Raw genomic sequence first — 22,343 nt, 5'->3', positions numbered from 1 at the left:
ATATAAGCTGCAGATCTTTTCTGATCCTTGCCTTGCTTTAGTGGTGACATTGCCCAGATACTGCCCTTAGTTACTAATGCAGGATCCCCCAATACCCAAGACCTGGAGAGGTCTCTATGTCTATAAGCCCTAGGGAAGTTGTTGAACCAGGTGAGGAAGTCACAATACCAAGACATCTGCCATGACCAACTACTAAAATCTTGTTGCTGGTGTTCAAGGTGAGGTCTGACTGCAGAATCAGAGATGACCATTCCCTCTGGAGGATCTCTCTGTAACTTCTTCTGCCCACCTTTTATTCCTGAGGCAAGCCACACAGAGAGAGGCTAATGTGTAATGGAAAAGGTTACAAAGAAGAAAAAAAAAAGGTTTTAATATAACCTGTATTCTCTCTTAGAGAGAGTCCATCTTACCAATTTCATCCTTTATACCCACTCACATGCGCCCGACTGGATCTTATATTGTTCTTTGAGAGGCAAGCTCTGCACCTGCCCCAAGGCCAGTTCCCTTATTCCTATGCAAGCTCCTGAATAGTACTCTTATGGTCAAGGTGTCTATTGGATGGAAGACCATCAGGCTAACTTGAGGTGCATTCTCCCAGTCTCTCTTCCATAAGCCCCATTTTCTGAAATTCAAATATATCAATTGGCAGCAACATTAGAGTAAACCATCGTAAACCTTAAAGAAGTAATCTCCAGGAAATCTACCTGGAAATACTCTTAAACAATTGGATTTAGAAGCTAAAAAAGGTTTCAGAAGCTTTTCATTCCCTGGAATGTATTGAAAGTATTATGCACTCTTATTCAGCAAAATTTTTAGAAACTGCCCAATATAGAGCCTGGTAGCAGAATGCCAAGGTCTCATGTATGATCTCAACCATCATTGTTATTTGAGGGTAGATAATGCAAGGACATCTGTAGTTTGCTCCCTATAATAGAAACAGAGGCAATGTAGTAAGAATAAGAGTTCAACAAGTGCCTGTTTTCGGTTCAGAAAATCAAAACCAAGCTCTTGATCCCAGTATAGAATTAGTTCCCAAGAGTGTGAGTCTTACATTCCAGAAATCATGTTTGTGAGAGTAACAGGATTTTGGCAAGGTATTCCTGGATGTCCCTGTTTAGTTCAGGGCAAGGTGTGTGCCACATGAGGTGAAGTGCAATGAATGGGAAGGGAATTTAGACCACACTTCCAACAAATCCTCCCTCAAAAAAAATTTTTTTCACAACTGGCGGCAGCAAATAAGTAGCATTTAATGAAACAAAGTGTAGATTTATTTTTTAAATATTGAATCACATTTTCACTTCTCCCTTCACCCATCCCAGACCAATCACAGACGTCCATTTTGCTAAACCCTTTGCAAATTCTTTTTCATGTAGACTCATTTTGACCAATTGTCCCAAATATCAATGCCTTTGTCTATAATGTTGAAAGAAAGCAGCTGTCAGTGGATTTCCTCAAAGTCTTCAGGTGGCAAGGAAGACCCCCCAGAGACCCATAAAGAATGAGTATGCTTCTGGCAAACCCAAGGGATTTTTCTTTACATGTTCAGGAGACCCAAGAACTCCCTGCAGAAGAAGGAACAGAGTAGAGGTCAAACCAATCAGAGCTATATTCCAACAGCAGATAAGTGTAGTCTGGACTTAGCAAACTGCCTCTGTGCACACTCCAATTTTTCACAGATACTTTTTTTTTTTTTTTCAAATTGACCATGAGCATTCATTGATTTCACTGCATTTTTTAGTCTGGCTTATTGAAGTATAATATAGTAAAATTCACCCTTTTCTGACAAGCCCATACAGCTGTGTAGCTACCACTGTAAAAACATTTCCACCAGAGTCCTCACAAAGAGGACGCTAGAAAAACATGAGTAAGGACATTCTCTGCAACATCCTTAAATACAACAAACAACTCCATGCAGCTTCCTATGTAGGCAGACAGCTCTGTTTAAAATAAATTGGGGGTTGGGGGCAGGGAGGGGCACCTGGGTGGCTCAGTCGGTTAAGTGTCCTACTTGGGCTCAGATCATGATCTCATGGCTCGTGAGTTCAAGCCTCATGTTAGGTTCTGTGCTGATAGCTCAGAGCCTGAAGCCTGCTTCAGATTCTGTGTCTCCTCTCTCTCCCCCACTCCAGCCCTGTCTCTCCCTCTCTCAAGAATAATAAACATTAAAAAAATGTTAATAAAAATAAAAATAAATAAATAAAATAAATCAGGGGGTGCCTTGGTGGCTCAGTCCCACTCTTGATCTCAGCTCAGGTCTTGATCTCAGGGTCGTGAGTTCAAGCCCCACATTGGGCTCCACGCTGGGTGTGTGAAGCCTACTCAAAAAAAATAAATCAGATCATTTTACCCTCTGTTTATAACCTTCAAATGGTTTCTGGTGCTCTGGATTAGCAGTTCTTACCTGGGGTACTCATGAGTTTGGGTGGCAAAAGAGTTTTCACAGACTTCTAACTGAAACTTAGAATTTCCTTCAATTATGAATAAAGGCAACAAACCATAACCCGCACCTTTCTCTCACATTAGAGTTGTTGCAATTATCTCGAAATATTTCTTATGCTAAGCACAATTTTGAAATTGTCATCAGACCCACTGCTAGAGCCTATTTAATGCCATTAACAAAGAGGCACTTGTATCACTATATCACAAAGTTGGTTTTAATATTTTGATATCTGCATCTCACTGTGGTTGCTTTTCCATTTAATCTCATGTATTTTCTTTTATTCAACTAAAAATATTATTCTTTGCAGGAGTTCATAGGCTTCATCAGACTGCTGAAGGGGCCTGTGGCACAAAAATTTAAGAATCCCAACTCTGGGATGATGACCATAATTCTCAAGGGATCTTTCCAAAGTCATATATTATTTAGTCTCTTCTTAGTCTTCAACTCCTCTCTCATCACCTCCCCCAACAATGGCTTCTCACTCTCCAAAACATACACCCACAAGACTGTGCTACTCTCCATTTCTTTGATGACCCAGGTGCTCTCCTGCCTCCCTCCACTGCATCTTCTCAAGTCTCCAACCCCACCTTATCCACCTTGCTACCTGGATAATGTTCATACATCCTGAGGATTCTAGAAAGCCTTCTGCCCCCACACTCCCCATGTGCACATGTGAATGACCCCAGGTCACATCATGCTTCCAGATCCCCCAGCACCGTTCCTATCAACCTTGTTGTAAAGGCATATTAGCTGTCCTCTTCATTAGACTCTAAGCAAACTCTCTATGGACAGGGACCAAGAAGGTTTTGTTAACAGTTATATCCCTAAAATCTAATGTAGTCTCTGCCTCTTAATAAATATTTGTTAATGATTTAATATTTGAACACATAGAAGACAGTAATTAGTTCCTTTCTTTATATTGCTCCTTGACCTGCCTGCAAGACTAAGCTAGAATTCTCCATACAACCTTCCAAATTCTAAAATTATGGGACAGTCACTAATATTATACTTCAAATTTAGTAACCAAAACATGCTTGCCATTGCTTCCCTCTACTTCACCTCACTCGTAACTTCCAAACTCTGTAGAAATGCTCTGGATAAGATTGTCTGATTATCTGCTTATTCTAACTTCTCTTTAATTTAGAAACCTTATACGTACGTGCCTAACATCCCAGACTTCTGTTCATCCATAGATGAACCAAGTGCTCTTGAAAGTTCCCCTTAACTCTGCCTTCATTAAACTCATTGCCTTTACTACTCCTGGGGAAAGCCCTACACAACACTCTTATATTAGGCTTGACAGTCATCCAGTTAGATGCCTCACAGACTGCTGTCAATGGGAAGAACCCTAGAGGCTGTCTAGACAGGGTGGAGATGAGGGAGAGGTTGATAAGGATGTCGAACAGTGGTGCTCTCATTAAAATCCTTTGGGGAGTTTTTCAGAGTACACATGTCCTTTATTCTCCTCCCCTCAATTCTAGCTCAAGAAGTCTAGAGCCAGTGTTGAGATCTGAATGGTTGAATTAACCTGTGATTCCTGATTCCGGTGTTGGTTGATGGTATTATGCACTCATTAAAAAATGTATATTATAAAAATACTGAGATTGTGTATCAGGGACTGCCTTTCTCAACTAGAGTTTCCCATCTGAACCATAAGACACAGTAAGTAATTAGCTTGACTATTTTCTCAGTTGACCCAAGGATGGTATGCAGTGCCCTTTGAGGTATATAGGAGAGACAGTAGTTCATACACAGATGCCTCAGAGCATTAGGCTTAATTCTTCCACGGAACCTGGGAGCAGGCAGACTGTCACAGTACAAAGTCCCTCCTGTTGTGAGGAGAGATGAAAACAGACAAATAATAAACGAGAGATTTAATAAGTGCTATGAAGACTAGAGTAACTGGAAGAAGTGGTCAATGAAGGTCTCTCTGGGGAGATATTTGATCTGAGACCTAAAGAATGAGAAGGAGCAAGTTCATAGACGCAGTCAGGAACACAGCATCCTAAAAGAACAGTACCTAAATAAGACCCCTGCTGATAAAATCTTGAGTGCTTGAGGAAAAGAGGGAGGCCACAAGGAGTGGAGCATGGGGAGACATGGAGTGACCGGGGCAACATGGGTAGGAGAGAGGGTTAAGACCAGATCATGTAGGAGTCTGGAGGGAAAGCCGAAGGCTGTGGATTTTATTACAAGTGCTATAGGAAAGGGTGGTGGTATTATTTTTGTTTCTTCATTATACTGAAGTTTTCATTTGTTTCAAGTAAATATATAACAAGGTTTCTACAGAAAAATTCAGCTTCAATTCCTGGACTAGGAGCTTCGTGGTGGTGCAACCTGAGCAGTTGCACAGAGCCAGCACTCACAAGGGCTCCATGCTTGATTTAATGCCCTACTGTTGGGTCCTGCAAATTGTACAGCCTGCCCTGTCCTTTTTTTTTTTTTTTTTAATTTTTTGTTAATGTTTATTTTTAAGAGAGAGAAAAATACAGACTGCCAGCAGGGTAGGGGTAGAGAGAGAGGGAGACACAGAATCTGAAGCAGGCTCCAGGCTCTGAGCTGTCAGCACAGAGCCCAATGTGGGGCTTGAACTCAAGAATGGGGAGATCATGGCCTGAGCTGAAGTCGGTCACTAACCCACTGAGCCACCCAGGCTCCCCAGCCTGTCCTGTCCTTCTAACGGGAAGATAAACGTTCATTCGTGTTGTGGGAATTATGTAAGGAACACTTACTGGTCCCCATGGGGACCGGTGCTCACTCTCCCATGAGACTGGAGTCTATGGTACAGTAGGATGGATACCCTCACACACTGGAGGTCCTGGGTTGGTCCCTGTATCACCCTACGTAGTTATGGCTCTTTGCTGGTGCTGGTGCTCTTCCATTATACTTCTCCCCCACTCCTTCTGGTATAATCACCATAAGGGAAAGGGCGGGTGGGGGGGTGGGGGTGCAAGAAAATCCCAGGAGAAAAAGAAAAGCCCCTTTTGCAGATAACTGCAAAGGGACACCTAAAGAGCCAGCCAGCCCTTCAACTTCACCTTCACACCAGCTGGGTGAAGGTCAGAGCTTGGAAAAAAGGGTCTGAGTTAGCACGCGTGCAGACTGTGTAGAAAGAAGACAGGGAGGAAAACGGGTCGTCTCCAGGCCAAGGGAAGAATGAAAAGATGCAAGTGGGAAGAGTAAGGTTTCCAGCACCTTCAGGAATTAGAAAACATTCCCCTCCCTCCTTCCTCCTTCCCAAGTTAACGGGCACCGCGGGCACCGCCCCCCCCGCGGGCACCCCCCCCCCGCCCCCCCCCCCCCCCCCCCCCCCCCCCCCCCCCGCCTCGGCCTTTCATCTAGTCCAGGACCATAACTGTAAGGACTTTGCCGACCGGAATGGCGTAGGGCAAGTGGCAGGGCTGGTGCTGGCACTAGCGTGCGGATCCCGCCTCCTTCCGCCCGGAGGCTGTGGGAAGGAACCGCTGACCAGGCGACCAGACTGCGGGAAAACCCCGGGCCGCGCCTGCGCACTACTCCCTGAGTCTCTAGACTTTCGCTTTTCGGTTTCCTCCCAATTCTGCTCCTTCTCGCTCCCGGGCCGTTTCCCCGAAAGCACGTGGGGCGGCTCTTCTGAGCAGCCGAGTCCCTCCCGCCGCGCGCCGGGCCGGCTGTTTTGGAAACATTTCAAAGAGCCGGACTACCTGCACCTCCCAGTATACCGCATCCTGGGCAGGCATGGGCTGCTCTCCAGAAAGCACAGGACTTCAAAAGCTGTTCACGACGGTGTTTGCATGATGAATGCTCACTATAGACATTTGTAGGGGGAAAAAAAGAAAAAATTATATAGTAACCCACCACCCAGAAACTTAAACACTTTCAAATATTTTCCCTCCTTCCTTCTCTCCTTTTTTCCCTTTCTATTTCCATGTGTTTACATTTCTACATGTTCTTATAGCAATAGGATAATACCTTCTATGTTTTCTACCCTGCATTAAAAAAAATTTTTTTTATGTTTATTTATTTTTGAGAGGGAGATAGAGCACGAGTGGGGGCGGAGCAGAGACCGAGAGGGAGACAGAATCCGAAAAAGGCTCGATCCAGGCTCTGAGCTGTCAGCACAGAGCCAATGGAGGGCTCTAACTCTGAACGGTGAGATCATGACCCGAGCCTAGGTGGGACACCCAACCGACTAGCCACCCAGGCGTCCCTCTATACTGCATTTTAATTTAATTTTATACGTGGGTATTTTCCAATGTAACTAAATAATCTTTGAAAGCATAACTTTCATATTCTAGCATATGAGTATCAAAAATCCAGAGAATTACTGGGAATTTTAGAAATCTTTTATTTTGAGGGCACCCGGGTGGTTCACCCCATTAAGTATCTGATTTCAGCTCAGGTCATGATCCATGGTTCATGAATTCTAGCCCCACAGAGCCCTGCATCTGTCTCTGAGCTGACAGTGTGGAGCCCACCTCTGATCCTCTGTCTCCTTCTCTCTGCCCCTCCCCCCCGTCTTGAAAATAAACTTTAAAAAAAAGTTTAGAAATCCTTTATTTTAATCCTGTTATATTAACAGATTAACAAATATGGTTTATACCAATGAAGTGTAATTCCTACTGATGAAGTGTAATTCCTACAATTAGATATCTCAGTTACCAACATTACTACAACATTGGAAAAATATGCCTAAAATGCAATATGGTACTATAGATTTTTTTCATCAGATTTATAGTTGCCATTTTGAGACAGGCCAAGACCATAAAGACAAAACACAGAGGGAGTAAGTTTTTCATTGCAGGACAATGGTCCTGCACCACCTGAGAAATCCACTTTCTAATTCGGTAGTAGGATGCTTTGCTTTCCCCCATAAGATCTGTATCCATGATCTATTGCTACGTAACAAACCAAACTATCCCCAAAACTCAGAGGGGAATAAAACAACAACCATTTATCATTGCCTGTGAGTCTTTGGTAGACTGGGCAGTTCTGCTTATCTGGGTCAGATCTCTGATCTTGCTGTCTTACTTGCCTGAGGCCTAAGCCCTGACAGCTGCAGACTCAGTGGTGTTCTGCGTGGGCTTTTGTGCTGCAGCAGGCTAGGCTGACTTGCCTTGGAGGCAGGGCAGGGTTTGTGGAATGGAGTATTGTGAGGCCCCAGAGGCCCAGGCTCAGAATGGCACAATGTCACATCTGCTGTGCAATATTGGTCAAAGCAAGTCACAAGTCAGCCCAGATATGAGGGGTGGAAGAATCATCCCTGCCTCTTGCTGGAAGCAGCTACAGAGTCACATTGCAAATGAGTGCATAAGAGGAAGAGGATCATGTGGCCATTATTGAAAACAATCTACCAAAACATCCTTCCTAATTAATTCTAATGAGAATTATATAACTGATAATATCTTTTTGCCTTGGTTTGTAGGCTGCACTGTATTCTTTATATTACTAGTTATTGTAGATATAATTAAATAAATAGAACTGAGCGACTGGAAATATAAGGGATGAATGAAGAATAGGAATGATGGGGCAGCTGGGTGACTCAGTTGGTCACATGTCTGACTCTTGCTTTTGGCTCAGGTCATGGACTCACAGTCTGTGACTTCGAGGCTTGCATTGAGCTCTGTGCAGAATCTGCTTGGGATTTTTTCTCTCCCTCTCTCTCGGCCCCTCCCCTGCTCATTCATTCTCTCTCTCTCTCTCTCTCTCTCTCTCTCTCTCTCTCTCTCTTTCTCTCTGTCTCTCTCTCAAAATAAATAAATAAGATTTTTAAAAAATTAGAAAAAAAAGAAGAGGAATGATACTGTCTTGATGACTTCCCCAAGCAAAAATAAATTTGCTTCAAATAGGAGGTTTGGGATGGTTTCTAAGAATCTTTCCACTGTATCATCATGGGAATTTATGAGTTACTACAGTGCTTTCAATAACTCATCATAAAATGTGGCATCTAGGGGCTCCTGGGTGGCTCAGTCGGTTAAGCGTTGCACTTTGGCTCAGGTCATGATCTCGGTTTGGGGGTTCGAGACCTGTGTTGGGCTCTGTGCTGACAGCTCAGAGCCTGGAGCCTACTTCAGATTCTGTGTCTTCCTCTCTCTCTGCCCGTCCCCTCTTCACGCTTTGTCTCTTTCTCTCAATCTCAAAAATAAACATTTAAAAATAAAAAAATAATAATAAAATCTGGCATCTGGACTCCTCACCATCTTTGTCCTTTAAATAAATGCCAGTTGAGGGATGGCAAATAATAAGTTTTATCTTACCTGCCATTTCTGATTGATTGCTATGACTTACCAGATACAACATGGAAAGGTATTCAGAAGCTGGGCACTGGCAGCAAAGAGTACCCTGTCATTTGTTGCCTTTTTTTTTTTTAACTAAAATACACGTCTTTGCATTTACTGTTTCAAGTTTTATCCAGTTGGTTTCAGCACAGCAACATTCTACCCCAAGATAATTTAGACTTTTGATTCTGTCATCTGTGAATTAGTCAGTTATTTCAGTGGGGGGAGAGGGAATCTCAGGGGCTTACAACAATGAAAACAAACAAACACGTCTTACTCATGGGTATGTGGTTAGGCTAGACCAGTTCTGGTACATTCGGGGGTGGGTGAGGGGGCTCCACGCAGCGTTTCTTCTAGGACTCAACCCGGAGGAGCAGTGGCTGCTTGAGCCTGACATCTCCTAGAGCAGAGAAGGAGCATATAAGGACAAGTCAATCACATGGACCATTCAAAGTCTCAGGTTGGTTGGACTGTGCCTCACATCTGCTTATATTCCACTACTCAGCATGTCAAGGCCAAAGTGAACTGAGGCAAGGAGTGGGAAGGGAAAGAAAAAAAATGAAAATAAGGCAATTTACTGAACATGGTATTAGCTTTTTTATTTTTTTTTCCAGATTTGTGTCTTTTGCAAAGTTGACACTGTTGATATAGAGATAGAGTTTCCTAAACTGACTGTTCTAAGGGAGTCATCACACATTTGGGTCTTGTATTTCTGACTCTCTAGTTTTTGTTTGTTTATTTGGTTGGTTTGGTTTATTTGGCTGCTTTTTCATCAGTCGGCATATTAAATAATCACACTTACAAAATACATATAGTTTGCCCTCCAGGAACTTAGAATCTTAGAGGGAATAAGACTTGGACACTTCCAAAACCATTATATAGGGAGTGTGTGGTGACTGTCAACATAAATAGAGACACTTATATATCAGGTTATTTCAGAGACAAGATTAATCAGCACAGTCTGAGGTGGTTCCAGAAGGAGAATACAGGATTTCGGCTTAGTTTTAAAAGTTGGGTAAAGATTTCATAAGTAAAGTGACTAAGGGGCAGGACATGCCATTTACTTTGTGCAGTACTCGTCAATGGTATGGGCAAAGGGACAGAAACAGGAAAATTAAAACCTTGGATGGGGGGTGGGGAACAGGGAATAGAGTTTAGTTGGGTAAATGGGACAGTGGGGGACAAGACTGGAAAGAAAAGTGAGGACATTCTGTGGAAGATCCAGACTAGTAGACAAAGTTTGTGTTTATCATAAATGCAGTAAGACCGTCAAGGCCTTTGAGCATGGATTAAGTGTATCAGTGTGGTTAAAGTTTTAGAGAACTTAATTTGGCAAATATAGTGGAGAAGAAAGGGATGGGAAGAAGGTGGTGTACCTGGTACCTATGGTAACATTCCAGTGCTGAAGTGATGAGAGCTACAGAGTATGGTCAATGATGGTAAAACAAAGGAGGATAAAGGCACAGGGAAGGTGACACCCACAGAACTTGATAATAAGTGCTGACTTCCTAGAGTCACATTTACTCAAACATGGTCTGGGCCCTTCTGCAGGTGAGTAGGAGGGGAAAGCCTTTTTACAGTGGACTGGCACCTCTTTTTACAGAAGGCTGCTACTTTGGTAACAAGGGTCATTGTTATCACAGGTCAGTGAATATGTGACAAGAAGAAGTATATAGATGTGGGAAGAGAAAAATAATAGACACATGTATAAACACATCCCTGGAAAATTATTTAGATCCTTTTCCTACCTGAAGTTGCCTTATTATTCCAGTTCCATCTGCTTCAAGGAGTCAATTTATCATATGGGCATACCTTCCAAGATCTAATCTAGGCTGGACTCAGGGATGCCTACCTGGGGGAGTGCCATTTAAGCTGAGTTTTTAGCTAGGACATAAAAGATGAGTTAGCCAGAAAAGAGGATGGGGGAAGGGGATGTTGCCCCAAGTAACTTTCCAAATGGAGAACTGCTGGTGAGAAGGTCCTGAGTTTGGGGAAAGAGCTTGGCATATTTGAAAAACAAAAATGCTGAAGTATGGAAAGGAAAGAGTGGCACAAGATGGGGTTAGAGAAAGTGATAGTGGAACCAGGGCTTTGTACGCTCTATTAAGAATTTTGAATTTAGGGGCGCCTGGGTGGCGCAGTCGGTTAAGCGTCCGACTTCAGCCAGGTCACGATCTCGCGGTCCGTGAGTTCGAGCCCCGCGTCAGGCTCTGGGCTGATGGCTCGGAGCCTGGAGCCTGTTTCCGATTCTGTGTCTCCTTCTCTCTCTGCCCCTCCCCCGTTCATGCTCTGTCTCTCTCTGTCCCAAAAATAAATAAAAAACGTTGAAAAAAAAAAAAAAAAAAAAAAAAGAATTTTGAATTTATAAGGGGCACCTGGGTCGCTCAGTGGGTTCAGCGTCTGACTCTTGATTTTGGCTCAGGTCATAGTCTCATGGTTCATGAGATTGAGCCCTGCATTGGGCTCTGCGCTGGGTGTGGAACCTGCTTAAGATTCTTTCTCCCTCTCCCTCTCTCTCTGCTCCTCGCTCCACCTCATAGGTGCAGGCACACATGCACGTATGCACTTTCTCCTTCTCAAAATAAATAGATGTTAAAAAGAAGTCATCATGGGATTTTTCAAGTTGCCAAACATGCTCTGCTTTGAAATCCAAAAGAAAATCACTCAAACTGTTCTAGAAGAATGGGTTAAAAGGGAATTAAGAGCAGGGTGCCTGGCTGGCTCAGGTGGTAGGGCATGTGACTCTTGATCGTAGTGTCGTGAGTTCAAGCCCCAGGTTGGGTATAGAGATTACTAAAAAAAAATGAACTTTTTTTTTTTTAACGTTTATTTATTTTTGAGACAGAGAGAGACAGAGCATGAACGGGGGAGGGGCAGAGAGAGAGGGAGACACAGAATCGGAAGCAGGCTCCAGGCTCTGGGCCATCAGCCCAGAGCCCGACGCGGGGCTCGAACTCACAGACCGTGAGATCGTGACCTGAGCTGAAGTCGGACACTCAACCGACTGAGCCACCCAGGCGCCCCAAAAATGAACTTTTAAAAAAGGGTGGAATTAAGAGCTTAAGTGAAGCAGCCATTTGGGAATCTACCGCAATAATCCAAATGAGAAAATAGTGCAGATGGTATAAGAGTTGTAAAGAAGTTGATGAGACTTGAGGAATGTTTAACAGGAAGAATCAGCAAGGCTGGAGGACCAGGTGTGGGGGGTGAGGGAGAAGGCAATGTCAAAGATGACTCCTAGCTCTCTGACACATGCTAACTCTAGGTAAAAAAAAAAAAAAAAAAAAAGGGAGGTGGCAGTTTTGAAGAGAAAGATGATGAGTTGGTTCTGAATAGAACTAGTTTGCAGAGTTTACTAGACATCCATGTGTTAAGTCCAGTGAAGACTATACACATGTGTGAAACTTACAGGAGAGGTGTGGACAGAATCCACATGTAGAAGCCCTTCACATCTAGAGGGAAACTGAAGTTGTGGGTGAGATCATCACTGACAGTGTGAGAAATGTAGGTAAAGCTAACCAACATCTGGACCCTGACAACATTTAACACTGACCGGTTTGGCAGTGGAGTGAAGCACAGATGAAGAAGTGTGCCTGAGAGGTGGGAAGAAACAAGCAGGATGTCGTTGCATGGCCATGGAGAAAATGTTGAGAAATGGAGACGCCAACTGTTTCTGAGTGGTCCAGTAAGGTGAGGACAGAAAAAGCGCCCCCCCCCCCACCCCCGGGCTCAACAACACGCAGGTCAGCTGCTAAACTTTGCTTCTAGAAAGACAACGTCCCCACCTGTGTCCTTTGTCTTGGGTTCAAGTTTGGGCCTCTGCAAATACAGACTTCCTTTTACTTGTTCTCTAAAATGTTTAGAGGTAACCGGCAGTCCGCCGAGTTGCAACACACAGGGGAAGCTTCACGTCAACCAACCCCCACCGCGGGGCTCGTCTCAAAGGCTAGGGAAGGACCTCGCGGGCTGGCAGAGCGGCGGCTCCGGAGGGGAGAGAGCCCGCCCGCGGAACAGCCACGTCCGATTGGCGGATTGCAGCAGCCTCTCGGTGATTGGCGGAAGCGGAAGAAGGCGGGGCGCCGGGTGCAGTCTTTTCTCCCAGCTGGTACTTTCGTTTTCCTGCACGGAGTCTGCGGAGTGGCTCCGCCGGACCCCGGGACGACGCCCGTTAGACCCCAGACCCAGTAGAGGTGACCCGGGAGCCCGGGAAAGGCAGCACTGCTGCTCCTCCGCCCACTGCTGCCCGACCCAGCGCTCAAAGTGAGTAGGCATGAGGTTCCGGGTGCCGGGGTGTGATATGCCAGGACCGCCCTGTCGGGGCCTGGTAGCCGGACGGAGAGGACGGGCTTTGCAGGTAAATCCGTCATCCCGGAAAGAATGCGTACCCACTATCACAGGTGTTCTTGGTGACAACTCGATTGTTCCTGGCAGTCGTGCTCTGGCAGTAAAGATGTCTTCTGAAATAGAATTTTCCCACATAAAACACTACATTTCCCCGTTTACCTCCACCTTTTCCTCCTTCCCGCCCCTTTCCACCACAGTCATCTTTTCTTCTTTTCACAGAAAAGTTTTCATTTGCCGCGTGCCATCTTTGGAGAGCTGTCTAGGTTAGACGCTCACATCCTGTGCATGCAAACCCAACAGTCTTGGCACCTGACGTGAATAGCTGCTGTTTGGGTTGGATCCTTAGCCCCTTGCTGGGACACAAGGTGACAGGTCAGTAATTGTTCATGGAAGCAAATGAATGAGCGCATAATTTTGGAAATTTAATTCTGATTCTATGTTTAATTTTTTTTAATGTTTATTTTTGGGAGAGAGACTAACACACACAGAGTGCGAGTGGGAGAGGATCAGAGGGAGAGGGAAACACAGAATCTGAAGCAGGCTCCAAGCTCTGAGCTGTCAGCACAGAACCCCACGCAGGCTCCAACTCACTAACGGTGAGATCAGACCTGAGCCCAAGTCAGTCGCCCAAGGGACTGAGGCACCCAGGCACCCCTGCATCTGTGTTTGAAGATGAAGGAATGTAGGGACGCCGGAGGCTTAATCGGTTAAGCGTTAGTTAAGTTTTGGACTTCAGCTTAGGTCACAGTCTCCTGGTTTGTGAGTTCGGGCCCTGTGTTGGGAAGGAACTTAATGTCTTTCAGGAATATAAAAGTTCCTGCAAACCCCCATATTAGTCTTTGAAAAAATTGTGTCTAATACTGAAGAGTTTGTGTGTATGTGTGTGTGTGTATATATATATGTGCATATATATATGTGTGTGTGTATATATATATATATGTATATATATATATATATGGTTGACTGCGTTGGATATTGTTTGTGTAAGTTGGAGAGGTTGTTTTTATGGGACAGAAATAAGATGAGCCTCCAGCACAATCCAGTATGCTACCGCTGCTTAATGAGGATGCAGAACTCAAACTTGGTGACGTATAATATGGTTGGCCCTTTACTTTCTAATTCACTATGAAATATACCAGATTTTAATTCAAACTTAGTACATACTGTCTGCAGGACACCGTCCAATGTACAGAGAATGCTTAAACAAAAAGAGCGTAAGAAGACATGGTCCCAGCAACTCTGAAACTTACATTATGCAGGGGAGAAATCATAGAGGTTAATAAGGAACTGATGGTCTAATAGAGGGTACAGAATGCAGTGAGGCACAAGTCAAAGAAAGCTGTCTCTGGATGGGTCTTAGCTTTAGGAAGAGGGGGCACCGTATCTACCTTTGAATGCCGGTAGGATTTAGAGAGGCAGAACTTTGTGGGGAGGCTGTTTTCAAGGGTGAGTGACAGCTGGAGCAAAGTAAAAATGGTGGGCATAGCCAAAACACTATAGAGAATTTGGTGAATGATTTGCTCTGTTAATGGATGAAAATAGGGTAAGGGTGCAAATCAGCCTAGGAATGGGCAAACTAGAAGTTTTGAGCAAGACAGGGATGTGGTCTATGTGTACAGCAGGAGGCTGGATTGAAAGATAGTGTTGGAGTGTTTTGTTTTGTTTTGTTTTGTTTTAGCATAGACAATCTTTATTGGCAGATGTTAAGAGTGCAAAATGGTGGGGCATCTGGGTGGCTCAGTCAGTTAAGCATCCAACTTCAGCTCAGGTCATGATCTCACAGTTTGTGAGTTCGAGACCCGCGTTGGGCTGTGTGCTGACAACTCAGAGCCTGGAGCCTGCTTCAGATGCTGTGTTTCCCTCTCTGCCCCTCTCCTGCTTGCGCTCTCAAAAATAAACATTAAAAAAAATTGAGAGTGCAAAATGGTGACAAATCCAAAGGGATGGGAAAGGAGGTGGGGCGTGGTTCCCCTTTGTCCAAGTGAGGACCCTATAATCAGGCCAATGGGCTGGGAGCACTTGACTGTGGCCACTTTGGGTCCAGCAACCTTCAAAGAACAAGCTCCTAGACAGGAGGTTCCTCACAGAACATGGGAAGGGAACAACACCCCAGAAGAGGCATGGGCTATGTCCCACACCCTGGTAGCCTAGCTCCTGCCCACCGCACAGCTTGACAGCTTGGGGTAGGGGTGTTTGGGGACTGGGCTAAACTTATCCCTCTGCAAACCCAGGTATCTGCCTCCTGCCTCATTCCCCCCCCCACCACCACCACCACATCCCGCCCCCCCACAGTGATTAGCCAGGTTGGATGGCCTAACAGGGCCCAGCCCAACCCAAAGTGAATAGTTCACATAATATACCATATTTTAGCCATTGTGTGGGTTGCAGGCCTTTGGAGACTGCAGGGATCACTGTGGGCTGACCCTAGCCAAACAACCCTTTCTAGGCCACAGAAATCAACCCAAGGTCTTGAGACTATAGAGGGGGAGTCAGCCTAACATTGGAATTTGAGCCAGGTACCTGGGGGATGATCATGTCACTCCTTGCGTTGGTTACAGGTTTTGTGAGAAGATGATATGGCTTCTAGATTTGTTAACGTGAATTTGTTAATTGCCTGTTCCATGCCAGGTGCTGTGTCTGTATGAGTTCATCCAGTCTTAACAACCACACCGTTGATAGGGAAGTGAGTTTCCTGAGGTCATGCATGTAATAAGAGGTGCTGTACCCCCTCTGGCTGACGGCTCTGGCCAGCCTATTTACTTTAGGCATATACTTATTAAACACCTTGCAGGATGGGAGAGAGCCACAGATTTGGAATCTCCCACTCAGGTAAAATTAATTTGAAGTGAAAAATCAAATTCCTATAGCAGGTGTGCCAAAAGGGTGGGTTTGTGTCCATTTCTACTGGGATTTGTGAAGGTAACTATCTTTATAGTCCCACCATATCCTTACTTTTCTTTAGAAGGAAATTCGTGGAGTAGACATGACTTCATGCCTGCCCATGTGTGCTGGCCAGCCAGGACTCGTGACTCTTCCATACCCTGCTTAAAAATCCAGACCCTTCCTCAGAGGCCTGGGAAGACAAGATTCATATATACCCACTCTGCATATTGCCAGCTGTGCACTAATCCTAAATTACGCTGTGGTAATGAGAGGCTCTTTGTTTTCCTCATAGATGTGAGGACTTCCTTAAATCAGGTTTTTGTTTTCATTTCCTTAGAACTGCTGTGCAAAAACTGACTCACAGTTATCCAAATAGGTAGTATTACTTTATCGTTTGAAATTATATTTCACAATGTTGTTTCAGTCTTTAAAAATTATTACTGAGCGGCGCCTGGGTGGCTCAGTGGTTAAGGGTCTGACTTTGGCTCAGGTCATGATCTCGCAGTTTGTGAGTTTGAGCCCCGTGTCAGGCTCTGTGCTGACAGCTCGGAACCTGAGGCCTGCTTCAGATTCTGCGTCTCCCTCTGTCTCTGCCCGTCCCACGCTTACAATCTGTGTCTCTCTCTCAATATAAATAAATATTTTTAAAAATTAATTTAAAAAAAAGCATAGGGATAAAGCCCTTTGATTAAAAACAATAAAAAATAAATAAAAATAAAAATTATTACTGAGATTAAGAGTTGTGCCAGTTTTATTGTTTGTAGTAGGCCAAAAAGAAAATACATCTTTTTTAAAAGGTAGAAGACAAAAATAATTCATTTTACCATATGAATCACAAAATATAAAATACCAGTTTAAAACTCTTTGAGTTAAATTATAAATGTACTGTATTTTTAAGAGGACAGCTTGTGGAAAGTTCTTATGATTTGTCCTAAAGCAAATGTAATTAAATAATGTTTTCCATGTTTTATTTGATAAAAGTGCAGATTCATTTTGAAGGCATATTATATACCCAGCACTATTCTGGAGATATAGTGGTGAACAATCCACCCACCTTCCAATTTCTTCCCTTTGTGTGGGGAAAACAGACAGTAATCAAAATAAAAAAGACAATAGGGGCACTTGGGTGGCTCTGTTGGTTAAGCATCTGACTCTTGATTTGAGCTCAGGTCATGATCTCACGGTTTGTGAGACTGAGCCCTGGGGTTACGTTCTGCACTGAGAGTGCAGAGCCTGCTTGGGATTCTCTCTCCTTTTCCTTTCCATTTCTCTCTACCCCTCTCCCGCTTGCTCACACATATGCATGCTCTCTCTTTCTCTCTCAAATAAACATTAAAAAAATATGTATGCATATGGTAGGTTAGATGGTGGTAAGTGCTATGGAGAAAAATGCATCAGGGCAGAGGGATAGTATTCGACTAAGTGAGAGGTGATGTCAGTTTAAAAAAGGTGCCCAGAAAGGGTTTCCCTTTTATGTTGACATTTGAGCAAAGGCCTGAAGATGTGTTTTCTGGAGAAGAAAAAAATATGAACTCCCAAACCTCAGTAAAAAACAGGTTTCAGAATATAAGCACCATTTAAATAATATATCTCAGAGACAAATTATGTTTTGGGTTAAGGTACTTAAAGAAGCAGAGGTGCCTGGGTGGCTCAGTCGGTTGAGCGTCTGACTCTTGGTTTTGGCTCAGGTCATGATCTCATGGCTTCATGAGTTCGGGCACCATGTTGGGCTCTGTACCGGGGGTGCAGAGCCTGCTTGGGATTGTCTCTGTCTCCCTCTCTTTCTGATCCTCCCCCACTCACACTGTCTCTGTCTCTCTCAAAATAAATAAATAAACTTAAAAAATATATATATTTAAGAAAGCATAACGCTAGATGTGCTTTCTTTGGAACTATGGTGTTCCATTCACGACCTGTGTTCTGTTCCCTTATAGGATGTCTCAGTGGTATGAGCTTCAACAGCTTGACTCCAAATTCCTGGAACAGGTTCACCAGCTCTATGATGACAGTTTTCCCATGGAAATCAGACAGTACCTAGCACAGTGGCTAGAAAAGCAAGACTGGTAAGAAAAGCCCACTCGAAAATTTTCTATGCTTTTAAAATAATTTGTTGATTAAGTGACTTGGAAAAACATTGACTAAAAGATGAATCACACTGTGACCTTTGGGACTACTGTTGCAGAAAAATGTATTGGTTTGAAAAATGGCATGTGTCTCTACAAAGCTAAATTCATTAGTCATTAAGTACTTTTATGCTGTATGCTGTTTTGTCCATTTAATTATGATGCATACTCCTAAGTAATAAAATTAGGGGGATATCCCTAAAAACTGATACGTGGTTTTTTTTTTTTTTAATTTTACCATTTGTTGATTGCAAAAATTTTAAATGTTTTAAAAGTATTCACAATATGGAGTGAAGGCCCCTTTTGTCTTTTTTCCTCCAGAAATTAGCATTAAGAGTTTTGTGCACAATTTAGAGTTCTAGAATTTTTCAAGCTAATTGTGCATAATATATTGTATATGGGTGCCTGGGTGACTCATTTGGTTAAGTGTCTGACTCTTGACTTCTGCTCAGGTCATGCTCTCGTGGTGTGAGATTGGTGGTGAGATTGAGCCCTGCATCAGGCTCCACACTGGGCTTGGAGCATCGTTGAGAGTCTCTCTTCCTTTGCCCCTCTCCCTGCTCATGCTTTCTGTCTCTCCCTGCTCATGCTTTCTCTCTCCCCCGAAAGAAAGAAAGAAAGAAAGAAAGAAAGAAAGAAAGAAAGAAAGAAAGGGAAAAGAAAAATTAGAGGTGCCTGAGTGGCTCAGTCAGTTAAGCATCTGACTTCAGCTTAGGTCATGATCTCACAGTTCATGAGTTCAAGCCCTGCATGAAGCTCTCTGCTCAGTGCAGAGCCCGCTTCAGATCTTCTGTCTCCCTCTCTCTATGCACCCCCTCACTTGTGCACACATGCACGTGCTCTCTCTCTCTCTCAAAATAAACATTAAGAAAATTTAAAAAAAAGAAAAATTGTACAAACTGCTGTTCTGAAAGCAACATCAGTCTTAGAAGGAGCAAAACCTGAGAACACACTTAAAATTTTTTTTTTGAATAATTTTAATAAGGAAAGTAGTGTTTATTTTGTACGTTTAAAGTAGTTTCTAAAATGAAATGTATAAATTTCAAATCTCCTAGGGAGCATGCTGCTAATGATGTTTCATTTGCCACCATCCGTTTTCATGACCTCCTATCACAGCTGGATGATCAATACAGTCGCTTTTCTTTGGAAAATAATTTTTTGTTGCAGCATAACATAAGGAAAAGCAAGCGTAATCTTCAGGTATGACCTGGATTTTGTGTTTTAGTCAAAATGTTCCCAGGCTCATATAACAGTTTATTGAGCGTGCACTTGTTGGTATTTTTAAAAGTTACAGAGACTGTAAATAAACTACCTTTATATGGCTAATAATTTTATAGCATAAGCAAAGTAAAATACAAATTCATTTAGTAAACATGTAAGGAATTTTCAGATTTAAGTGTATCACCTGTTAGGCATCAATAATTCTGAGAGAAATGTGATGCTATAACCTTGTTTTGCTAGAAATTGTTGAAATTTAAGCCCAAGAAAAAGGGTTACATTTTAAAAGCAGTGGGCTATAGAAACATGTCAAAGCTCCAAGGAGATTTAGTGATGAGTCCAGTCTGAGTCCTTGGTATACAGATGAAGAATAAGTTCGGAAAGGTTTGATAACCCTGAGGCCTGATACTGAGTTGGTGAATTAGAACTAGGAGTCCACCTTTCCTTGCTTTTGGAGGAATTACCTTCCCAGGGAAGAGAAAGTCGAAGAGAGTCCCAGGCAGGAGAGAATGGGCTACAAAGTTTTAGGATTTTTTCAAAAGTACTCCCAGTATCCCCTAAGCCTGGCTACCATATTTATTTCTATATTAATGAAACTTTTCTGTTTCAATGGAGGTGAAAGCTAGCATTTTCTTGTTTCATACCATGTCACCAAACTCTTCAACTTAGGTAATTAGGAGCTTTTTCTTTTTTGTGCGAATGTATCTATGATTTTATAATACCAATGACAGGGGGAAGTCAGATTAAGTTTATAGAAATTTGATCTCCTATAGACTTGGCTTGAACATGCCTGTTACAAAGAGCTGTGATTGCCAGTATTTTGTAAACTGGCTTTGACAAAGAAATACAAAAACTGAAAAGAGTATCTTTAATCTAATTCAAGCAGAGACCAGTAGATACATTAATTGAGAAATACCATGGATAATTTCTGTACCATTTACATGGTCTCAAGATCCTAACAGAACATAATTGGTCTCAAGAACAACAGAAATTAAAGTAAAAATATTATAGGAACCATGTATGAAAATACTTGATTTTTTAATCAAGAAATAATTTACGTATCTGCACTGATTGGAAGTTTTTGTCATAATTTGTAAAAAGAATATTTACACTTTACCAAAAATAGCTTGTATAGAATTTAATAAATACAAGATGAGGCTTCTCAGTGAATAGGAGTGAATTCAATTTATAATATACAATGGCTTAAACATTCTGAAATTTAGTTTGTTTTTATTCTAACAACGGATATCTAGGATAATTTTCAGGAAGACCCAATACAGATGTCTATGATTATCTATAACTGTCTGAAGGAAGAAAGGAAGATCCTGGAAAATGCCCAGAGATTCAATCAGGTACTTTTTTTTCTAATTGAACACTAAAGATTATAGTAAAGTAAAAATTCATTCATTTATCCAACAAATATTATCAACACCCTGTTCAAGGCAATGTTGTATAGTTCTCTGATTTTATGGCCCCAAAGAATGGTAAAAACCAGATATAGAGATTTTATAGATCCAGGCTTTAAGAAAGCACCATATCTAATAGAAGTCATTCTGGTGAGGGAGAGAGGTAATATGTAAACAAAATACTTTCAGATAGTAATAATTACCATGCGGATACCAAAGCAAGATACTGTGATACAATAATGGAGTATTTGGAGGATGGGGTTGTTTCTTTAAATCAGGGTCCAGAAGCTTCTCTGAGACAAGGGGCAGGGACGGAAGCCGGCAGACAGAGGGCTCTTGCAGCAGTCCAAGGGAGAGAGGGCAGAAGTGTACTCGGGAAAGGTGCAGTCAGTAGAGGTGGGAAGAAAAGGACAGATTATGCTTTGGACATGGTACCAACGGGGCTTACAGTGAAGGATCAAATATGGGAGTGAGGGAAAGTGAAAAAAAGATGACTTCATGGTTTATGACTTGAGTCACTTGGAGATACTGTTTATTGAGTTAGGGAAGAAGGAAAGGACTGGAGTAGGACTTTTATAGGACATAGTATGTATTGGAGAAGAACAGGTTGATGGGAGAATCAAGAGCTTTGTTTTAAATAGGACTGAGTTACCTCTTAAATACATAAGACATCCAAACAGGAAACGAGTCAGAGTTGTTTTAGTTCCAAGACTTTTCATCATGGTTTTGCTAATACTAATACAAGTCTTCCCATCAGTCAGGGTTCAGATTTTTTAAATTGCCATGGCATCTGTTCATTCCTTTGTTGAGTGAGTGATGGAGTGGTGAGAACAACCCAGAAGGCAGACAGTTGTGAAACCACCGGATGGGTTGTTCTGGTTAAGACCCTTCCAGTGTGAGGCTGGGGTGGAGGGGTGGGGCGGTGGGGGGGGGGGGGGGGTGGAGAATGCGAGAGTATTAGAATTTAAGTAGTGGTGGTGAATGCCATTCTGCATTCGCTTTCTGGGCATTTGACCCCAGTGCTTGTGAATCTGCTGCTTTCCTGGGCATTTAGTTCCTGCCTCCTCATCACATTGAAAGCACCTTGCTGCACTAAGCATTTAAAGATATTTATTTGTTCTCAACTCAAGCTAGTTCCTCTGGTACCGGTCCTAGTGACAAAAGTGCATATCAGCGCTGGCTGCCTGGTCTCTGCAGGAGCTATGCCCATCTTCAACATGGCATTCTGCACCTGGGAGATTTTAAGCAAGAAATTTTGATTGTGTGTGACTTTCGTCTTAACACCACTGTGCGACGGGCTGGCCACTCCTGTGTCTCAAATAAACTTGAGAGGACCGCCAAGAGCAGAGACAGGCAGAAAAACAGTTTCCACTACTTTGTCCCTCAAGCATTTCTCACCTCACATTCAGCCCCGAGGCCCAGAGTTGGCATTGGGAGGCAGAGAAGGGGACTGACTTCTCTTCTCCCAGATCAGCCTTCTCTCTTGGGTATGCTTTAGGTCTTAAAAGCTTGCAAACTTTTGTCTCCCCTTTAAAAATGTAGGTAATCTGGGGAGAGGTTCTTTTTAAGCCTTTCAGAAGACACATGAGGTATCCGTGAACACCTTTAAGGGGGTTTAGTTGATTGTCTAGCTGAGAACAAGAGAAGCAAGACTTTTGGGAGTTTGAGGGAA

The 22,343-nt window shown here is 43.1% G+C and overlaps 1 protein-coding gene and 1 long non-coding RNA gene across 3 annotated transcripts in view; one reads left to right on the top strand and one right to left on the bottom strand.

Moving 5' to 3' along the window:
- Positions 1-794: 794 nt before the first annotated feature.
- LOC122226408 lies at positions 795-12,670 on the bottom strand. The gene is made up of 4 exons (XR_006205616.1): positions 12,483-12,670; positions 8,975-9,097; positions 6,124-6,227; positions 795-1,562 (listed from the first exon to the last, which is right to left on the bottom strand). It is a non-coding gene; the product is annotated as an uncharacterized LOC122226408 (long non-coding RNA).
- Positions 12,671-12,815: 145 nt separating this feature from the next.
- Positions 12,816-22,343, top strand: part of STAT1 (signal transducer and activator of transcription 1) — a 41,580-nt gene continuing 32,052 nt past the window's right edge. The window contains exons 1-5 of one of the 2 annotated variants that reach the window (XM_042949503.1): positions 12,816-12,957; positions 13,261-13,413; positions 17,859-17,987; positions 19,103-19,247; positions 20,519-20,617. In XM_042949503.1, coding sequence (XP_042805437.1) covers positions 17,860-17,987; positions 19,103-19,247; positions 20,519-20,617 — 372 coding nt within the window. In that variant the 5' untranslated portion in view covers positions 12,816-12,957; positions 13,261-13,413; position 17,859. Of the gene's footprint in view, positions 12,958-13,029; positions 13,052-13,260; positions 13,414-17,858; positions 17,988-19,102; positions 19,248-20,518; positions 20,618-22,343 lie in introns of those variants that run through there. The other variant, XM_042949504.1, reaches the window with a different exon arrangement.

This window comes from Panthera leo, chromosome C1 (assembly GCF_018350215.1).
Source record: "Panthera leo isolate Ple1 chromosome C1, P.leo_Ple1_pat1.1, whole genome shotgun sequence".
In the NCBI taxonomy this organism is placed as follows: domain Eukaryota; kingdom Metazoa; phylum Chordata; class Mammalia; order Carnivora; family Felidae; genus Panthera; species Panthera leo.
The sequence above is the reverse complement of the archived record's forward strand: the minus strand, read 5'-3'. Positions and strand labels throughout refer to the sequence as shown.